Raw genomic sequence first — 20238 nt, forward strand, 5'->3', positions numbered from 1 at the left:
ATCAGGTGCTTATCTGTATTGTGCATCTGTTTATTTCCTTCTGTAGCCGTCACACTTGACTTAATCTTATAGTGAGCTGCTGCTTTGAGGTCAAACATGCATCCTACAAACACTAATCTTTCCATGTGTTGCCCCACTTCAGGCACACAAAAATCAGCCAATATTAGGATGGATTAAGAAATTTCTATATGATGCAGTAAAATTGCAGATATGATGATGGTTGATGATGATTTTAACTAACTGATTTTAAGTAGAGCCATGAACATGAATAATGTTACGCTTAAGCATTATTTACAAGCATAACAAGCTTTAAAGTGCTGTGAAAAAGGAATTTTCTATTACCCCCCACCCCCCTTTTTTTTGCATATTTGTAATTCTTATATGTTTGAAATCATTAACCAATTTTTTTATGTTAGAGAAAGATACCCAGAGGGAATACAAAATGTAATTTTTTATTTCATTTATTGAGGGAAACAAAGCTTCTAAACCTGCCTGGCCCTGTGTGAAAAAGTAATTGCCCCTCTTGTTGAATCATGAAGAGACTGTGATTATCCACAGCTTTTGGAAAACTGAATTTAATTTCACTAGCCACACTCAGGCCTGATTACTGCCAGACCTGTTGAATCAACAAATATTTTAAATAAAACCTGTGTGAAAAAGTGAAACAGACTACATGACACCAAAACACATCCTGTCACAATCTAAAAACAGTTGAGAAACAAAGACATTTCTAAGGTTTTGGGACTCCAGTGAACCACGGTGAGAGCTGTTATAGACAAAAAGCAAAACTCAGAACAGTGGTGAACCTTCCCCAAATTACTCCAAGAGCTCACAAAAGACCCCAGAACAACATTACAGAACTGCAGGTCTCACTTGTCTCAGTTAAGGTCGGAGTCCATGATTCAACAATAAAACAGAAAAAAATGGCATCCATGGGAGAGTTCCAAGACGAAAACCACTGCTGATCAAACGGTACATAAAGGCTCATCTCATAGTTGCCAAAAAAAAAAACCATCTTGATGATCTGGGAGACTTTTGGAAAAATATTCTGTGGACTGATGAGAAAACTGAACTTTTTGAAAGGTCTGAGTCCTGTTACATCTGCTCTAAAACTAACACAGAAGAACATCACAGCAACAGTCAGACATGGCGGTGGTAGTGTGATGGTCTGGGGCTGCTTCGATGCTGTAATTGATGAAACCATGAATTTTGATCTCTACCAGAAAATCCTGAAGGAGAATTTCCGACCATCAGTTTGTGTCCTCAAGCTGAAACACACTTTGGTTATGCAGCAGGACAACAATTTGAAAAACACCAGCAAGTCGACCTCTGAATGTCTCAGAGGCTGGAAAACCATCCGTGATTGAATTAAAACAATTCTGCAGAGAAGAGTGGACCAAAATTCCTCCTCAGTGATCTGAAAGACTCATTGCCAGTTATCACAAACACTTGATTGCAGTTCTTTCTGCCAAGGATGGTGCAACTAGTTTTTAGGGTTAGGGAGCAATTGCTTTTACACACAGGGAGGAAAATTAAAGGTAATAATATATTTAATCGAATAATACAACCCCAAAACTAGTGAGAGTGTTTGGGCTTGACTATTTCACTCAGTGTGACACGGTTTCAATAAAAAGCTGCAATAATCTGCCAGATGATGCAGATTATTGCAGTCACATATTTCAGTGACTTAAAAGGCAGGTTAAAAGAATTCAATTTAAAATGACAGCACCGTGCTACAGTAAAAATTTCATGGGACATGTTTTACTCTCAACATCCAAATGAGCTTTATTTTACAGCATCAGCAGTAGCCTGAGATCTATAAATCTCCGCTCCCCAGCATTCATTACCATCCGAGCATCACATCAATGTGACATCATATTTTAGTGGAGGACAAACTCTTGTCCCCATTATGTGGCTCTGCTGCACATAAGTAAATATTCACTAATAGAAATTGATCTGTACCTGAGGCAAAATGAAAGAAAGAAAGAAAGAAAGAAAGAAAGAAAGAAAGAAAGAAAGAAAGAAAGAAAGAAAGAAAGAATCTTTTCTTATTAGTTTTTTTTACATCTGGTACACAGTGGTGTTCCCCTGCGTGTCCTTCAGATGGCAGTAGTGACCTTTTTAACAGGCTGCTGTGTCTGATTCAAAGTGCCATCATTAAAATAGGAATTTGTCATGCACGTCAAGCATGCAGACGCCTTTCTTTCTGAAGTGAACAGTTTCTTGCATGAGCAGTGAGTCACACTCGTGGCAATCAATACCGTGACAGTTTTGCTCCGTTGCATGCATCCCGAACGAAAACACGACATGAAAGGCTTCTGTATCAACAGGAAATAAAACATTTTTATTGATCATTTGTGTATATGAAGTTATATAACAACAGTCAGAAAACTCCACAGAGTGAATCACTACACAAAGTGAAACAAAACTGGAAAACACCTCATCAAAAAATGAAGGTATACACAGCAAATATAACCGTCAGCAGGCTCGCCGTCACTGCGAGCGATATGGCAGGAAAAAAACACCCCGAACAGTTCTACAAGATTACAGAGAAAATTTCCACACACAAAATACTCAAGCAGGCAGTTGATATACACAAAGGCAACTAGGATCTTTCTACAGCATCAGATTCTAATACTTTACACAGCTTTGTTTTTGAAAGGTCAGTGTGGCTTTTTGTCGGTGTCACTGGAGAGATTCTTCAGTTCCTTGTCATACAGAAGAGAGCTTGAATTTAGGGTGTGGGGGGTGATTACGCGTGCGCACTTTTTTTTGGTGGGGAATCGCAGTAACAGGAGCATTGCGCTGCAGCGCAGGTAATGGCTTTTGCTTTGTAGTTTCCTCCACACGCCTCACAATCCGATGGGTTTTGCAATGCTGCCCATTTACTGAATTCCCTGATACGTTCGTGCACTTGTGATATTTTCATATAATTCGGTTTGATTTACTCTCAGCTTTGATTGGATAATTCCTTTGGTGCAACCTCTCTGCATTAGTATTCATGTCAAATTGCTTGGGCCATTTTTGCAAAGAGTGCACCTTTTACTTTAATATATTTTTCTGTTATTTAAATCTGAAGCTGTACTGGAATTCATGGATCTATATATGGAAAACATGTCAAATAAAAGTTCCCCCAGCTGAAGAGGGATTGGGAATACAGCTGTATTAAAGTATGCTCAGTGATATTGGAATGCTATCACAGGGGAGGTTGTTTGATTGTTTTTACCCCATAGGATTATGAAATGAATCCATAATAGCTGAAAAAATATTAAAAATATGTTCTTTTAAACAACAACAAGTGCAAGGTACATCTAATTAATTAAAGTAATCTACACCAACACGGTCCTCACTGTACATTCAGAGTTTTCATCTCAAATAGAAAAGGGGTTTTGAATCAACAGGGGAGATAAATAAATAAATAAATAAAAATACATAAATAAAATAACTAATGAAAATGGATTAACGATGATGAGATATAGCATCTGGATAAAAGAGCGATATTTTGCAGCTGAATAATCATTCAGGTCACTTTATATTTATTCTAGATATACATTTTCTTTGACACGATTATGTAAATATATACATGGCATTTTTAAGGGGGTATCTAAATGCAGAATTTTGTTTGGTATTTAACGAAGACTCCCTGAAACTTCTGATGCTGGAACTGTGTGCAAGAAGAGAAAATGAACCTGCGGAAAAGGGAGGGAACCCTAAACAGAGGTCAGCAGGTGTCAAGCTCCAAACTATAAGCTGAATCTAAGTGTGCTGTGTCCTAACCATTTCACTGGAAAGGAGAAAACATCTCTCTGGACTGGATTCATCCTCGAAGGGTTATAATCTCTTTTCTCGGGCAACGCCACCCACGTTAACACTATGGGATGAACATACAAGTATTGCACAGTGCTCAACAAAATGCTGTGTGAAGCAACCCGCTCTCGCTCGGATAAAAGCCTCCTCCTTTTTTTTTTCTTTTTTTTTTTGGCTGCGTGCAGTCACGCTCTCTCTCTCTCTCTCGTCCTCTCTTTGCGTGTAGAAGGAAAAAATGGCATTAAACGCTACGACATCACTACAGAACAGACTGGATTCGCTACCTACTGATAAGTCTACATCTCTAAGCACACACGGCAGTCACAGTGATACACAAAGCAGTCCTCAGAAGACTCCTATGGAATGACAAGTAGCTTTTTCATAATAGTGCTATCAACTACACAATAACATTGAAAACATTTAGAAAGTCCTCCTGAAGCTGTGTATCGAGTATATGCAAGAGGTTCCTCCAAGATAAGAGACTTCATGGTTTTCATGGATTACAACTTACTCCTTTCCTAATTGGACCCGTAGTAAAGGACATAATGAACTAATAGCCTACGCAGACCATTAACTTTTACGGTTATTTCGTGCTCCCCTGGCGTAGTCCTGTGCCAACAAGAAAACAAAACTGATGTAATTGCTGTTGGCTGAAATGTGATTTGTCATCATTGCTTTCTTTCTTTTTTTCCTGTTTTTTTTTCTTGTTGTTGTTTTTTGGATTTAATTAATCCAATCAAGCAGGAGGCTCTCTGGCTCCGCCCCTGCCCCTCCCCTCCTGTAGGTGTCCTGAAATAAAGCCGGCCAACAATCATCCAAAAATGGTTTCTAAAGAAGTCAACAAGCTAGTTCATCCAGTGCAAAATAGCAGCCACATAAAAGTTAAAATTGGCAGTAAAACATGGCTAGCTCTATTGTCACTGTGAGAAGGCAACGCAAAGCAAAGACTGCGATTCAGGGCACCACTGCAGCCAAAGACATTGTTCCCAATAAACCAAAGCTACAACCACTAGCAAGTGGGAGTGTGCATGAAGAGAGGGTCTCTACAGAAAGTCACCTCCCCGTAAATGGCAGTGTTTAGACTAAACTCGCTTCACCTCTGTCAATGTCACATTGACACAAAGTTTAAACATTACTCTTGATTTCTTTTTTTTTGTTCTCTCCTCTGATTGAAGGCAAGGGGATCCTATCAGAAGAGTCTCCCCTGGTGTCAGTAGATCCCCCCTCCCTCCCGTCCCAGCGTTTAGTAAAGATTGTAAAAAAAAACATGCACTTTACTAAAAATAGTCAAGACGCTGAATTAATCTAAAAAATAGTCCTCTTAAAACCAGAGCCCAGAGTGCAACCCCCACCCACCCCCCCTTTTTTCTTTTAAACTCCCTCACAAATGCCGGACCCCAGCCTAAACGCGATACACCTCCAGCAACGACAAGGCTGTTTAAAGTAAGCAGTTAACAAAATATTGTTAGAACGAGTTTAAGGACACAATGGCTACAGCTTGGTGCTTTTTCCACATGGGGGTTGTTTCTAAAGGGGTGTTTCTTGGAGGCAATCACTTCCATTGTTGGAAAAGAAAACTAACCTTTAACTTGAGGACCTATTTCAGATGGAACTGCCAAACAAGGAAAAAATGAAATGCTAAGTGATAACAAGTGTGCCTCAAGCTAAAACATGTAGGTCCTCGGATTGAGAAATAGGTACAAAAAGTCATAAGAAATCATGTGCTTGTATAATTTCCAGCAGCATAATTTATCCTACAGAACCATAGTAGTTAATGGCCTTGTATTTTGGAGTTTTGTGTGAATATATTCATCCGTTTGTCTTTTCTGTAACGATCCTTTGCTGAACTTAAAGTCCTTTACAATGTGAATATATTTCCACTAGCGTCTTGCAGGTTGGAATTCTTTTTTTTCTGGAATGCAATAAGGTAATAAGGTAGAATTTTTAAATCCTGGGATATATAATATTGGCTTTCCTCTATATCTGCATTTACATAATTTAAAATAGAACATCTTATTAAAAACATCAAGATATACACAGATTAGGAAACGGGTAACAACATACAAACACATAAACTAGAAATCATTTATGTCTGCATACTTATATATACAACTGTGGTACAATAAATTCTTTCAGTCATGCGCTATCTATACAGATCATATTGCTTAAAAGAAGGGGGCATTTGGTCTGGGCGGTTAAGGGCTTGGAGATGGAAATCAAAAACTGCTGAATCAAAGCGAGAACCTGATAGAAAAAAGCAGAGAACAGATGTTGCAGGACACTTCAACAATTAGGACTGTGTGTGAACTTAGGAGTGATGAATCTGGGAGAGGTCGACGGGTGGGGGAGGGGGTAAAGTGGGACAGAGAGTTACATGGATGGACCCATATATCACTGAGGTATTTACACATACTGGCTAAAGAGTACTACAAGGCAGGTACTGAAAGAGCCCTGCCTATTTCTTGACGGAGAGCTGAGCATCCACCTCCTCCTCAGGCTTCAGCACGTGCCACTGGGCGATGGGTCTCCTGGGGTTGGCCAGCATGTCGGACCAGTGGCGCAGCTCCGTCCCCGAGCTGTTGAGGCCCACAAAGACCTTGCCGATGGCATCGTTCTTGCCGATCTTGTCATAGTCCAGAACAGTTATAACAACTTGCACTTTCTGTAGAGGGGGAAAGAGAGGAGGAAAGAAGGAGACAAAAAAAGAGTGTAAACTCCATCTACTAATGTTTACTTCAATTAATGTCTTTTTTTAAAGTCTGTTTTTGTTAGCCAAAATTAACATTCATTAGATCTATACCTTGTTAAACAAGCTAATGAGTCATTATCACTGACCAGCAACCCTCCAGTTTTACCTTCTCATCATTCTGTCTTCTATGCATGATTTCTATCCTGGACTCAGTTGCTATTAGGGATGGGTAACAAAAAACAGTTCTTGTTGAGAACCGGTTCCCACTGTTTCAATTCCTTGGAATTGTTTGCCATTTTTGCAAACGATTCCCTTATCGATTCCAGTCGCCCCGAATGATGTCACCACGTTGCGGAGCGTCATTTACCTGGCAGGAAACATGGCGGCTCAAACGCTCAAAAGTTTGATTAGACTTTACGAGAACGGATGACAACAGGGCAACTTGCAATACTTGCAAAGTAGATATTTCATTTAAGGGAGGAAACACTACGAATATGCAAAAGCATTTGCTCACAAAACACGCGATGACCTTAAATGAATGTCGTGTTTTTAATTTCGCTCCGGACTCATGAATCTCAACCCAGCAGCAGCGGTAACGTTTGCACGTCCTCTCCCGTTAATGCGGCAGGTAAATAATCAACTAACAGTGCATATGATGTTAGCTGCCTTATTACAAAACCTGCCATTACTGTGCATTTAGGTGACCGTGATGAGACAGACAGAGTCTGGCTCAGATGCTGGCAGTTCTCGCTGCAGTCTACCGGTAGCGTCTCCTTTCAGGCCAGGATAGACGAATGTCACCGAGCAGTGACTAAGTTTGTGGTAAAAGGCTTGCACCCATTTGCCACAGCAGATGTCCCCGATTTCACTTTGGTAAGTGAATGTGTTTAATTGTAGGCAGGGACATTTCTGGATATTCTTGTGTAATTGCTACAGAATAATTTATGTTATACTTTGTTATTGCTACAGAAGAATATTTATTTTATAATTTTACATTTACAATTTTTTTCCCCGGGGACCCTGTGACACCCCATTGAAGAGCCGTAGGCTGTGGATCTCTTAAGATCTCACTGCTGGGTTTGTAAGGCCATGTTACTCCTAAATTTCTATCTTGCTCAAAGAGAAGATATAAAACGAAGTTCTAAGCTAATCGACCTGTGTGTTCTCCTTTTTTAAAAAGAATCTATAAGAGAATTGATAAAGAATCGAATCATTAAACAGAATCGAAAATGGAATCGGAATCGTGAAAATCTTATCAATACCCATCCCTAGTTGTTATGTCTAAGTCTAATTTAGTGATTAAGTGATTCTTAAAAGAGGATAACAACAGGTCATTAAAAGAAGGTGGGGCTTTAGTAGCTGTTGTGGAGTGCTGCTGCCATTTTTCATATACAGTCTATGGTTTTGTTGTAGAATTGAAAGGCCCGAGTCTTATTAGGCAAACACGATTTAAAGGTCAGTTTTTAATTCTGTGCTTTTTATTTGTTTCAAAAATTGATTCACATTCATTTTCTAATAACTTTTAGCTCTAGTCCTAGCTTCAAAAACACCCAATACAATCTGAAGAAAGACAATTACATGTCATATAATGTGTTATGATCAGAGACAAAGGTTTTGATGCTTCTTTACTGACATGATCATCTCTGTGAGGTTTTCTCTTGTGATTTGTGTTTTTGAGCAGTACTTTACATATTGGACTTCTGATACAGTAGGTGTTTCTTGTTCTTTGTGGTAGGGTGGATATGTAATGCACGTATTAGAGTATTAAGCGCCAACAGTTCCTCATTATTTCTCTAAATGGTATAGTGCAGGGAATGAGGTGCTCCTTGAGACATTAGTGTTGATTAACAGTAACAAACACTCCCGATCAAGCTTGGCTTATATTCAGCGCCAAGCACAGCAAAATGTGTGATTACTCAGAGGTCTGAGACTCAGCTTCACTGTGTGTTTATTCAAAGGGACGCTGCAAAGAGGAGTGACCCGGGCGTCAATCTCTGGCAGAGAATATGAATTAGTGCACAAAGCGTCCTGATTAAGTTTCGATCCACTGGCAGACTGAGATGGAACTACCGCCACCTGCATGAGCTCTGAGTCGCTGTTCTAAAAGAGCATGCCTAATACGCCATGTAATGAAATACTGAATAAGGCTCCCAGATGGCCAGTTGGGGTTAGTGGGTTTTTAAAGGGACACTACAGCTTCAAATTGGTCATTCAAACACGGCTTTCTTTAAAGGAAAATTAGCAGACCTTCGTGTTATTCATCACTGACCAGCAAGTACTGTTTTTTCTTGCTGTGACTGATTTGCCAATAATAATCATATTAGTGACACCATTTAAACAACAGCTCAGCAGTTTTCGAAACAAGCTTAATAGCTTTCATGGAATGAAATATGAAGATTAAATACAAGAAAAAAAATAATGTCATGAACATTTATAACATGTATTTGTCTTTTAATTCACTTTACCATCTCCAGCTGTTCAGAGGCCAGAATTTGAAATATATTTTTATACGTTTATTTTTTTTCAGTTTAACACAAGCACATAAGTGACTGTTTTTTCCCCTATTTGTTCAGTTCTATGCTCAAGTCAAATATAGAAAGGTTAAAAAAACTGCACTTAATTTGCAAACAAGCTAGAGTTTGATGTCAAATGGGCTCACGGACTATAAGGAGAGCATGTGTACATCTCAAATGGTGTCTGCACAGCTAATTGCGTGTGGGCTAAGGACGCTGCGAAATAACACGAGTCAATAACTAACCTTCTGTTTTTGTTACAAGATAGTCCAATTAAAGCACTGCTTGTAATTCCCACGCAATCTCTGAGACAATTAAAATCTTTCGATTATTTACTTAGAAAGTCCCTGGGTCAGGTTGGCGTCAAAGCCAACGCTTTGCCTCTGCAGACTTCTATATGTCTGTGTAATTTAAGAATTGTGCTTGAGAACTTGATTAGCAAATTAAACTCTACTGGTGGAAACAGAACGTGTCTAATTAAGAGTCTTCCCAGTTCTGAGTGTCTTCATTTCAAATCAGATGCAATACAGCCAGAGGCCTAAAGAGCTGTCAGTGATGACAGGCTTCTTTAATTTAGCATTTAGCTCTTAGGTAGCTGGACTTTAACTGTTTTTCTACGATCGAATTAAGTCTTTTAAGTGTGTTTAATTCTCGTATTGCTTTTACTGCTCAATAAATCTAATCAATGACAATTTTTGCATTTGACCAATTATTTAATAATCAACCTGGTTCTTGTTGATGAGATGAGAAATGTAAATTTAGCCAACATACTGGCATGAGCAACACTAAATAAGGCCATGTTTGGATGGGGTTGATTGGGATCAGCGGTGTTTAAATTAAATCTGAGGCACGCTGTACCAAACCTGTGATTTTTGAAATGTGGCAGCCTTAATCAATTTGACTTAATTACTGTATTGCCTGAAGAGATAATCTTGTTTGTTGCTATCCCTTTCTGGCACAGGTTATGTATCCTTTATCCTTTTTTCCCCCATAATGTCCTGGAAAAGCATCTGTGCTTCCTTTTCTTCTCGAATCACAGCTACAGCATCTATTTTTCTATTGCTCTAATTATTGCAGCATACTTGGTTAAATGTAAATAATGATGCTGATGAATGCTAATCATTGTGATATATGCTACAAACAGCACCAAGATCCATGCTACGGGCAAGAACAAAGTGCAGACAATCACATCCGTAGAGCAATTGGCTTGTCAAATTGCAAAACCCAGCTGATTTTAAGTGAAGCGCCTCTCATTATTCTGTTATGATGAAAAGCCTCTAAACTGATCATTTGGTAAATGAGCTCCCACTTAACAATGGCTTATATGCAACCAAATGTTTGCTGCTGGTTTTTATAGTTCAGTTTTACCCAATGATATAGCACTCTGCCCCGTAGAAAACATGATTTCAGAGTTTTACGAATGTTTTGCAAACAGATGAAAAATGTACCTGGATTTGTTCAAATGGGACTTCAAAGCTAAAGGACTCGTTATAGTAAGGGTTGAGGGTGTTCTTCTTGATTGTCGTCTTCTTCTTCTTCAGCCTCTTACCATTTTGCATCAGGTGGATTTTCACATATGGGTCTAAAAAAAGGAAAAAGTTATGTTACAAATTGTTCTCAAGATTAGAATCCAGTCATGATCGCTTCAGTCAAAGAACATTGTTATTTCTTCTGCAGCAATTTATATTTGGCAATGCGACTCAGTTCTGGGACTTCCCCATCCTTCCATGTGCACAAAAAGTCCAAGTTTTAGAGAACAACATAGAAGGGAGAAGGCAACAATGCCAACAGACTTGACATTGATTAAATCTGAAACAGAAGTGGGTTGCAAAGCAGCTTGCAGTGGCTACATGGATTCTTGCTTTATAGCCACCTGTTCGCTCCATGGGCCACATTCACAAATGCATTGTACCAGCAGAAACTGGGTTTTAGCGTAAAAAAAAAAGGTGCTCTCAGTGGCAAGACTACATTGAGAGATGGGAACTCAGGTGGTGGGAACTAAATCACGTGCACAAACTGATTTACTGATGTTCGAAATGCACATTTTAAAGCCAATTTCATCAAAATGTCCTATGTTTTGTGCTTAAATTGTGAAATAAACTAATTGCTTCGGTCTTTATAAAGCAGCACAGCTTTTGAGTTTGGGTCCAGTGAGCTGGACTGGATTTCGCAAACTTAGAGAACTCTTACATAATGTTTAGCCCATTCTATCTTCTTGTTACATCTGATTTTATTCATGATTTCCAGGTCCAAATGCTCCTTCGGTTCACAAGAATGAACACATGCTGAGGCACCACTGACAGTGAAAAGGAATCCAATTTATCTCAGCTTCAATAAAACAATCAGTGTAACTATTCTCCCAGCTGTTAACAACCTCAGCAAACTTTAGCAAAGTTGGAGATCATCAAAGGTTTGATTGTTTATATCTAACTATGCATGCTGTTCTGACTTATTTATAGAAAAAAAAACACATACAGCATTGTATAACTTTGGAATCATAAACAGGAAACTAAAAAATAAACAATGACATTTGGAGCACTGATAAAGTTGAGCTAGTTGGCCCATAATGATCTGCTATCTTGTAGCTAGCTAATGAGCTATGGTAAATCTAATGTGGACATGTTGGCATGGGAAAATTCTTAATAAATGGTCTTATTGGCAGCTATGAAACATTTTTTTATTGTAGACTTAATGTCCACACTGAATCTTCGTCAGACCGAGAGTGATTCTTTTGTAAAGCTTTAATCTTTGTGACATCCAGGACACCATGAGCCCATAGGCTGTTCGCGTACACTGTAGCCGGAGGGCTTAAAAACAACAAAAAAGTTAAAAGACAGCAAAATGCCCTGCAGAGCTCAGGGTGATCATTGTTTGTGTGCTTGTTATTATGAGACATCCCTTTAAAATAAATCTAGTCATTTGATCCATTGAGAATACAAAAATACTGATATAGTTCACCATCAGAGTCCAGTGTGTTTATATCACTCAGTTAACCTTCCCCTTTCAAGAGCCCCATTGTCATCTGTCCAAATGCCACCTCAAGTGGCACCCAAATGGTCTGCTTTGCCCGTCCTCATCTGGCAATCAGGTGGAGTGTGTGTCTGAAAATATCAAACCACCCACCGCTTCCATTTATGATGTGATGCCACTCGTCCTAATTTGTTTATGTTCTCCACATAGCTATTAAGACCAAACTGGAAAAGAGGAGAGTTTGTATCTTTCTTTGGGCATAACCTGCAACTGACACGATGGCAGGAAGCCTTTTGAATAGTCAGATAAGTATCAGAGTTTTTTGGTTTAACTGACTGATTAAAAGGACAGAATGAGGCTCCTGAATTCAACATTTAAGAGCTTCATGAGCCCAAACTACGAGCAGCCAAAGACTGCAATCACCTCCATTGTAATTTTTAGCAGACCTCCCTCTCCCCAGCCACCTCCTCCAGATTGTCCGGGGGAACACCAAGGCGTTCCCAGGCTAGCCGAGAGATATAATCTCTCTAGCGTGTCCTGGGTCTGCCCCGGGGCCTCCTCCTGGTGGGACATGCCCGGAACACCTCACCCAGGAGGCGCCCAGGGGGCATCCTTGTCAGATGCCCGAACCACCTCAACTGGCTCCTTTCGATGTGGAAGAGCAGCGGCTTTACTCTGAGCCCCTCCCGAATGGCATTTCCGCCGCTTGTATCTGCGATCTCGTTCTTTCGGTCACTACCCACAGCTCGTGACCATAGGTTAGCGTAGGGATGTAGATCGACCGGTAAATTGAGAGCTTCGCTTTTACACTCAGCTCTCTCTTCACCACAACAGAGCGGTACAGCGTCCGCATCGCTGTGGCCGCTGCACCAATCCGTCTGCCGATCTCCTGCTCCCTTCTCCTAGTCACTCGCGAACAAAACCCTGAGATACTTAAACTCCTCCACTTGGGGCAGGAACTCGTCCCTGACCCGGAGTGGGCACTCCACCCTTTTCCGGCTGAAGACCATGGCCTCAGATTTGGAGGTGCTGATCCTCATTCCCACCGCTCCACGAATAGGTTTTACGAAAGCCTTAAAACAAGCTCATGACACCAATAAAAAGTTGCTGGCATCTTCTGTAATGGGAAATTTGACACCCAGTTGTTTCCAAGGAACCTGTGAGGTGATTTTTTGTTGTTGTTATTAAGAAGGCAGACTATGGGAAAAAAAAAAAAAAAGCTGGTATAAACTTTTTCAAAAGCAGTCGCTGCAAGCAAACATTTGGGTTTATTCTTTTTTGAAGGAATAAACTCTGAAAGTACTCCGACTTTCATCTCCAAAGCCTCTTTTTTTTCTTTTTCTTTTACAGCCTTTTGAAACTGATAAGTTTTGCTGAGGGGTGTCTACTAAACGCTGGCGAAGAAACTCACTGAAATCTTCTGCTTTTCTTCATGACCTTTGTAAATGCTCTCAGTCTCATGTTTCAAATCTTATTGAATACAACTTGAAGTTAAATGTACATTTTATTGTTCTTCAGACTGGGTCTACTTTGTAAACTGACCCGTTTGATATCCTCTAAGAGCGCTGTGTCAATCAGTTGCTCATTGGAGGCTGTACAACACAAACATCAATGAGTAGTGGGTGATGTCCAGAAAAGCATCTAATTACATCTGTTGTTCTTATCATTAAATTGATGTGTTGCTTACACACACTGTGAGACAATTTTTCTGTTGGGTATCCTGAAAACAAACTGCAAGGAGCAGTTTGGCAATGCAGCATTAATTAACATGGAAATGTCAAGTAAACCTTTCACAGTTTGTGTTAATCACAAATTCACTCCTGAAGTTACACGATTATGCCACTAAACTCACCTAAATTAATATCTTGAGCTGTATCGCCTAGAATGCCAAGTTGCTGTTAGTGCAGCAAATGGGGGAGGGGTCACATGAGATACTGAAATCAAAGATTTTTATATTTCTTCCTTTATAGAGATAGTTTTTATCATTTTCCTTAAGAAATCAATAACTATTCCTTTATTTTCATTTGTCTTTTAACTGAATGGACTTCATGCTTTAGGATTTTAGTGAAATTCTCATGATGTTTTAAACATTTATGCAAAACTTCAACAAATCTCAAACTTTTTCTTGCAGCTACAGATGAATTACAGTGAAAAGGTTAGATTTGTGTATTAATAAACTTACTGCTACTGTTCGCGGCGTGAAAAATGTAGAGCAGATTGTTGAAAATTGTGGTTACACATGGGAAGGCGGCTTAATGACGTTAAATGTTCTCCGATCTCGGCGCACGAGGAGGGAAAAAAAAAGACCACTTAGAGTCATTTATCACTTAAGACAACAGGCTCCTTGAAAAACACATGAAAAACAAATAAGCACGATAATCTCCTAGATGCAAATGAGGCAGGCTTTTGCCTGAGGATAACAACATCATCCTCCAGCTACTGAACCCTAGAGCTGTGCATTGGCATGAATAAGTAGTAAGAGCCTGAACTGGAGCCTATAATTAGTTGTTGAAACACCACTTGATCTGATAATCTGGATTCATCTCTGGGTCCCATATGCACAAAGTCTTTATAATGCTTTAGGATTTCTCATGAGCGAGCAGCTCTGAAAAAAGCAAAATTAAAAGAAAAAAAAAAGTTCAAACTTTATGATTTTTCACAGTAGCACAAACTGAACAAGCTTAGCTCTCTTAATCTTTTATCCAATTTAGGGGAATGAGGATCTGACTGTCCATGGCAGCTGACATGAATATAGAGAGAAAACAGCGCAAACCGAGTGAGAGGGAGAAAAGCAGCAGAATAAATAGATGGCAGAGACATGAGTGAAATGGTAACAGGCTTCTAATGGAGTGGGTGTCCATTATTACTCCCCTGCTGAGAAGAGCTGGAGTGCCGGGATGAGAAAAACAGCGAGGGAGGGCTGTGCGCAGGAAATAAATACTGCTTCCAACGTATCTCATAAAGAGGATACACAGCCTCCGTATATCTCAAACAGCAGTATATGTCCCTTTGAATATTCTTATGAATGAAATCAGAGCTTCACTAACAGAACTAACACAGCGAAGCTTCAAGTTGCTACAAGTAACTTGGAAGGAATGGCCATTTTGATCCCTTTAGATTTTCTGTGGAAGTTCCTTTTTCTCCCTTTTCTTCCCCCAACTCAGCTTCAGTACAGACTCCTCTGTTATTAAGTTCACAGGTCCAAAGAAGGTCAAAGATAAAAGCTTAGTAATGGCATAGACAGTGTAGAATGAATATAAGTGAGATGTCAGATTCCAGAGTTCAAAATCCATCTCTAGCTGACTTTTCGATCTTTACAGCTCACTCATAATAACCTTCTAAAATGGGTCTTATATATATGGACTATATACACTGTGCTCACCTACCCGAGCCAAAAGCCACTTTCTTCCAAAGCTGATCATCGTTCTTATATTGCAGGAAACAGAAAGTCTTGGTAGAATATGTGTTATAAGCACAAACAAAAACCTATTGTTTTTGTCAGAGAAAGATTGACGATGCTATTTCATATAATGACAGCTCCATTTGATCACTGCGACATTAACTACTGTTTTATGCCTAGAGTTCTTCTTATGTAGCACAACCTGCTTTATGGCTCATACTATTCTAATTACATCCATAATTTACAACGTGAACACCATGTTGCATTTACTAAGACCTGAAACTGACAACTCAGACGACATATTCATTGAGAAAGAGTTCACTAAAGTCATAAACCAAGTGAGAAGTAGAGTCATTTTAAGATAGACTTCTGTGTAACTGGACATCCTTTTGCAACCAGGGGAGTTGCCCCCTGCTGGCCATGAAAAAAAGCACTGTGCAGTGCAAATGTCTTGAGCCACCCCTAATTTTTTCATGAATAAAATGGAAAGTGTGTGCAGCATCTGCAAACATGCATGGAAGCACAGAATGTAAGACAAAAACAGAGCTTAGTTTTCATCTCCTAAAAGTCAGTTTTTAGTATGACCACCTTGTAATGTCTGTAAGTACTCTTCAGGCTATAGTTCTCTCGGCTTCTTGAAGGACATTTCAAAGCTATTTTTTGCTGTGTTTTGTCCCAGAGCTTCCACCATGAATTACAGAGACTCACTCCACAAGACCTGCTGCCACTGATTTTCAATCCACTATTTGTGCATACCGCAAATGTTCCTTCCTATTTTCTTTTCTCAAGAATAGCTTCTTGACTGGTGTATCGTTCAGATCCTGTGTTAGATGTTGTCTGGATTTCTTAAGAATATGACTTACAGAGACTGGTCATCTGCTGTATGGAGTTTTTGAACCTGTCACTTCTTCTTTTGTCCTCCACTTGTCCAGTTTTCTCAAATGTTTTTAAGGACACTTGGCACATTAGTGCCGAGATATGCCAAGTTCAAAGCTAATGCCTCTAAAGTCATTCCACACAGCAGGGATGAGGTAATCTTAAATAAGACATTTATATCCTGTAACCTCATGTAATATTGTATGTAGCAATTTAATGTAATACGTTGTAAGCGGGTTGTAAGCAGTTAAACATGCTAATACTTGCAACTTATGATAAAACAGACCAAAACACTCCATGATCCATTTCTCACACTTCAAGTGAAGACAATGGTTTTTAATTCTTTGTATATTTAATGTTAAATATACAAAGAATATATCCCTAGACTTTCACTATATACGGGAGGGGATTAGCGAACAGTCAATAATACTATCTAATATTGCATACAGCTGTGTATATTAAAATAATGGTACTACAGTGGCTGCGTGTAACTCTTATATTGGTAACTGTGGCTGAAAAGACACCACACCACAGCTGAATGGGATTATGCAAGATCAGAATCAGAATCAGAATCAGAATACTTTATTGATCCCTGGGGGAAATTATTTTTTGTTACAGTGCTCCATTTTAAACCAACATTAAGACAAGACAGACAATACACTAACTAAGAATAGTACAATATATACATATATATACATACATACATACATACATAAGTCACTCATAAATAAATATTTGGAAAAGAAACATGTGTAGCTGTAGCAGCAAACAGTGTGTTAAGTGGATGCGTTGTACAGGGAGATGGCCACAGGCAGGAATGATTTCCTGTGTCGTTCAGTGGTGCTTTTCGGTAATCTCAGTCTCTCACTGAACGAGCTCCTGTGACTGACCAACATGTCATGGAGTGGGTGGGAGGTGTTATCCAACATTGTCTTTATCTTGGACAGCATCCGCCTCTCCGACACCACCTTGAGGGAGTCCAGCTCCATCCCCACAACATTGCTGGCCTTACGGATTAGTTTATTAAGTCTGTTGGCATCTGCGACCCTCAGCCTGCTCCCCCAGCATGCAACAGCATAGAGGATCGCACTGGCCACAACAGACTCATAGAAAATCCTCAGCATTTTCTGGCAGATGTTGAAGGACCTCAGTCGCCTCAAAAAATAGAGACGACTCTGGCCCTTCCTGTAAAGTGCTGTGGTGTTTTTAGCCCAGTCCAGTTTATTGTCAATGTGTACTCCAAGGTATTTATAGTCTTTATATAGATAACCCTTTCTCAAAAAAGAAAACACCTGTGGTGCCTCTGCAATCTAGGTGCACTTATCTCTCCAGCCAGCAGATGAGAGTTTGGCATTATTGAGTTTTGGGACGCTCGCTGTACCTTCTATCAAGCCCATTTTACCACCTCCTCCTGGACGGATGTAATCTCTCCCATTTTATGGATGAATGACAGTGCTTGTGATGCAAGAGCGGTTACTCACATGTGTGTACAGCACAGCGGCTCGTCTTTGCTACCCTTAGGGGTTACTCATTGGAGTCCTGGATCTTGGCCACAGTTTTATGAGGCGATGCGCTATCAGCCGTCCGTACATTTCCCACAGGAGGCAAGATGCAGGTTTATGGATAGGCAGGGAGCTCTGAGTCACATCAGCTTTAGAGTTAAGTAGAGCTACTAAAGAGGTCTTATTTTAAAAGTGGTTACTTACACATAGGATTTCAAGCTGTGAATAATTACCATCTGTGACTCATTTTGAATATTCTAGTCATCAAACCTGAAGCTACAGTGCAGAGATATAAAACGCACAATTCGCTCGGACGTTTCCTTTATCTTTGGGTTTGGCTGCTAAGGGTTCTGGCAGAGTTGTGCCAAATGAACACCAATACAAGCAGGGTTAAATATAGCCTGGCTGTCATCTTAGCTTTCCTCCCATCATTTTGGATTTTCCATGGTGGGTGCACCCAGGGGTGACTGTCGGTTTAGTTTTACACACTCAGCTCAGCGGTGAATCACACACGTTTCACGCATACACAAGTGTTTACAGTGAAACTGCTCTCTGGGGCGCAGGCCCACGTAAAACCACCTCCATGAAATCTGATGGAAGTCTTTTTACGATGTTATTTTGTATTCTACTCTCTACGGAGGCTCAAAAGTGCCAAAAAATATATATAATAACTGTAATTGAATGCATTAGAATTACAATAAAAAGGTAGGCTTTAATTATAGCATAAAATGTAACAAATGATGAACCTGCTGTTTCATTTGTTGACCTTTGGATTTATTATTTTTATTTATTTACTTCACATTTCATTTTCTATTTAATTCTGTTTATTAATTTACTTATTTTTAGTTTTAGATTTATGGTGCTGTGGAAAAACTGCAGTAGACATTTATTGTGTAGGACCAGTCTCCATCAAAGACCCACGCTACTTCTATAATGTTAAAGTGTAAGCTTTGGTGAAGCCAATCCATAACTGTTCTAGTTCTTGTATAATTTGGCATGCCTTGGCCTTTTCTCCCTGCTTCCCTTCCTTAAGAATGGCTTCTTGACAGCCACCCCTTCCACTGAGACTGTTTCTGATGAGGCTTCAGTGAACAGTAGATGGATCAACTGAAGGGATCCTGTGTCAGGTCATTGCTGTTTCTTAAGGAGATGATTTTCAGGTACTGCTCATCTGGTGTAGACAGTTATTTTGGATTGCCATTTCTTCTGTTGTCCTCTACTTTCCCATTTTCTTTAAGGACAAACTGCAGATATGCCAAGTTTTCATCTTTTTATGGTTGAAAGATTCATAGGTCAATTTTAAGTGACTGAAAATGGTCAGGTACACACACTGGACTGACAATGAGCAAAAAAGCAGCCAGCGCCCCCCAAAAAACTTCAGAAAGCCTGCAGATCTGTTGCTTAAGACTACTTTGAAAATTTACACGAAACTCTGACTTACTAGATAAAAAATATAAAGAAATGAGGTGGAAGTTCAACCCTTTTTTCCTTTTCATTATCCCAATCTTTACTTTTCCGCACAACTTTTTTTTGGTATTTTTAAATATTATTTATCCACTTAATGCAAATGAGGGGGTCGTCATTCAAAGTGTATAACTGGTCTACTTTGGGGCTGTTGTAAGACCGAAGCCGCTCAGCAGTCAGGAAATGGTTTTTTAAGTAACAAAACACAGATAAAAGTGAATTAGATATTAGACCTGCATTTATATTAAGCCTTTTTAATGCCTTTAATGCCATATCACTGTCCGATTTACTTCTTACTTTTCCTTTTTTTATTTTGGAAATGGCAAAATTCATAATGTAAAAGCTTGGAAATACACTGTAACTTTTCTAGTTATTATTTCTTACATCTATAGACGCAAAACATAATAAATTCTGCCTTCTCTAATCCCTTTCAAATTGCCTTCTTCTCTCAGGCCTCGTACATCATCCTAATGATCCCTCATGCCCACTACCTTGCTGAGATGACGGGAACCTTAGTCTGACCAGCCAGAGGAGCAAAACAAATAAACCTCTCCAACCCGAGAGGCTTGATAGTGCGCTGGAGCACCAGGTTGGGGCAGTGTGGCTTCATTACCGCTGACATGGTGCCTGTGTGCTTTGATAACCTCCCCCACTGCTGGCCATTACCTGGTTATATGCCACCTCACAGCCGCCTGGGATGTCTTTGAAGATACAAAGAGAGAGGACGAAACATTTTAACTGCCACTACTTCTATAAGCCCGCCGGTACTTATACTGAGTTGCTTCCAAACACTTAGCCTTTGTGTTCCCCACCTCCGAGTCTGACTCACCTTTCATTTCCCTTGGAGACACTACAGTAACGTGAAAAGCTGTATTTTAAGATTTAAACAGAGTAATTTTCACAAAATAAAATGATATGTGCAGGAGGTCAAAAGAGATGTTGGTGATTCAGTTAGAAGCTTTCAAAACTTTAAAATGCATCACAAGTTTCAGAGTTTTTTAAATCCTGACTGCCTGC

General features: G+C 39.6%; 1 protein-coding gene across 9 annotated transcripts in view; it reads right to left on the reverse strand.

Annotated features, from left to right (window-relative positions):
• Positions 1-5661: 5661 nt before the first annotated feature.
• Positions 5662-20238, reverse strand: part of syt1a (synaptotagmin Ia) — a 219839-nt gene continuing 205262 nt past the window's right edge. For all 9 annotated transcript variants that reach the window (XM_080291847.1, XM_026146690.2, XM_026146694.2 and 6 more), the window contains 2 exons: positions 10458-10591; positions 5662-6469 (listed from right to left, as the gene is read on the reverse strand). In XM_080291847.1, the coding sequence (XP_080147973.1) occupies positions 6263-6469; positions 10458-10591 (341 nt within the window). In that variant the 3' untranslated portion in view covers positions 5662-6262. The remainder of the gene's footprint in view (positions 6470-10457; positions 10592-20238) is intronic.

This window comes from Astatotilapia calliptera, chromosome 17 (genome assembly GCF_964374335.1).
Source record: "Astatotilapia calliptera chromosome 17, fAstCal68.1, whole genome shotgun sequence".
Lineage (NCBI taxonomy): Eukaryota > Metazoa > Chordata > Actinopteri > Cichliformes > Cichlidae > Astatotilapia > Astatotilapia calliptera.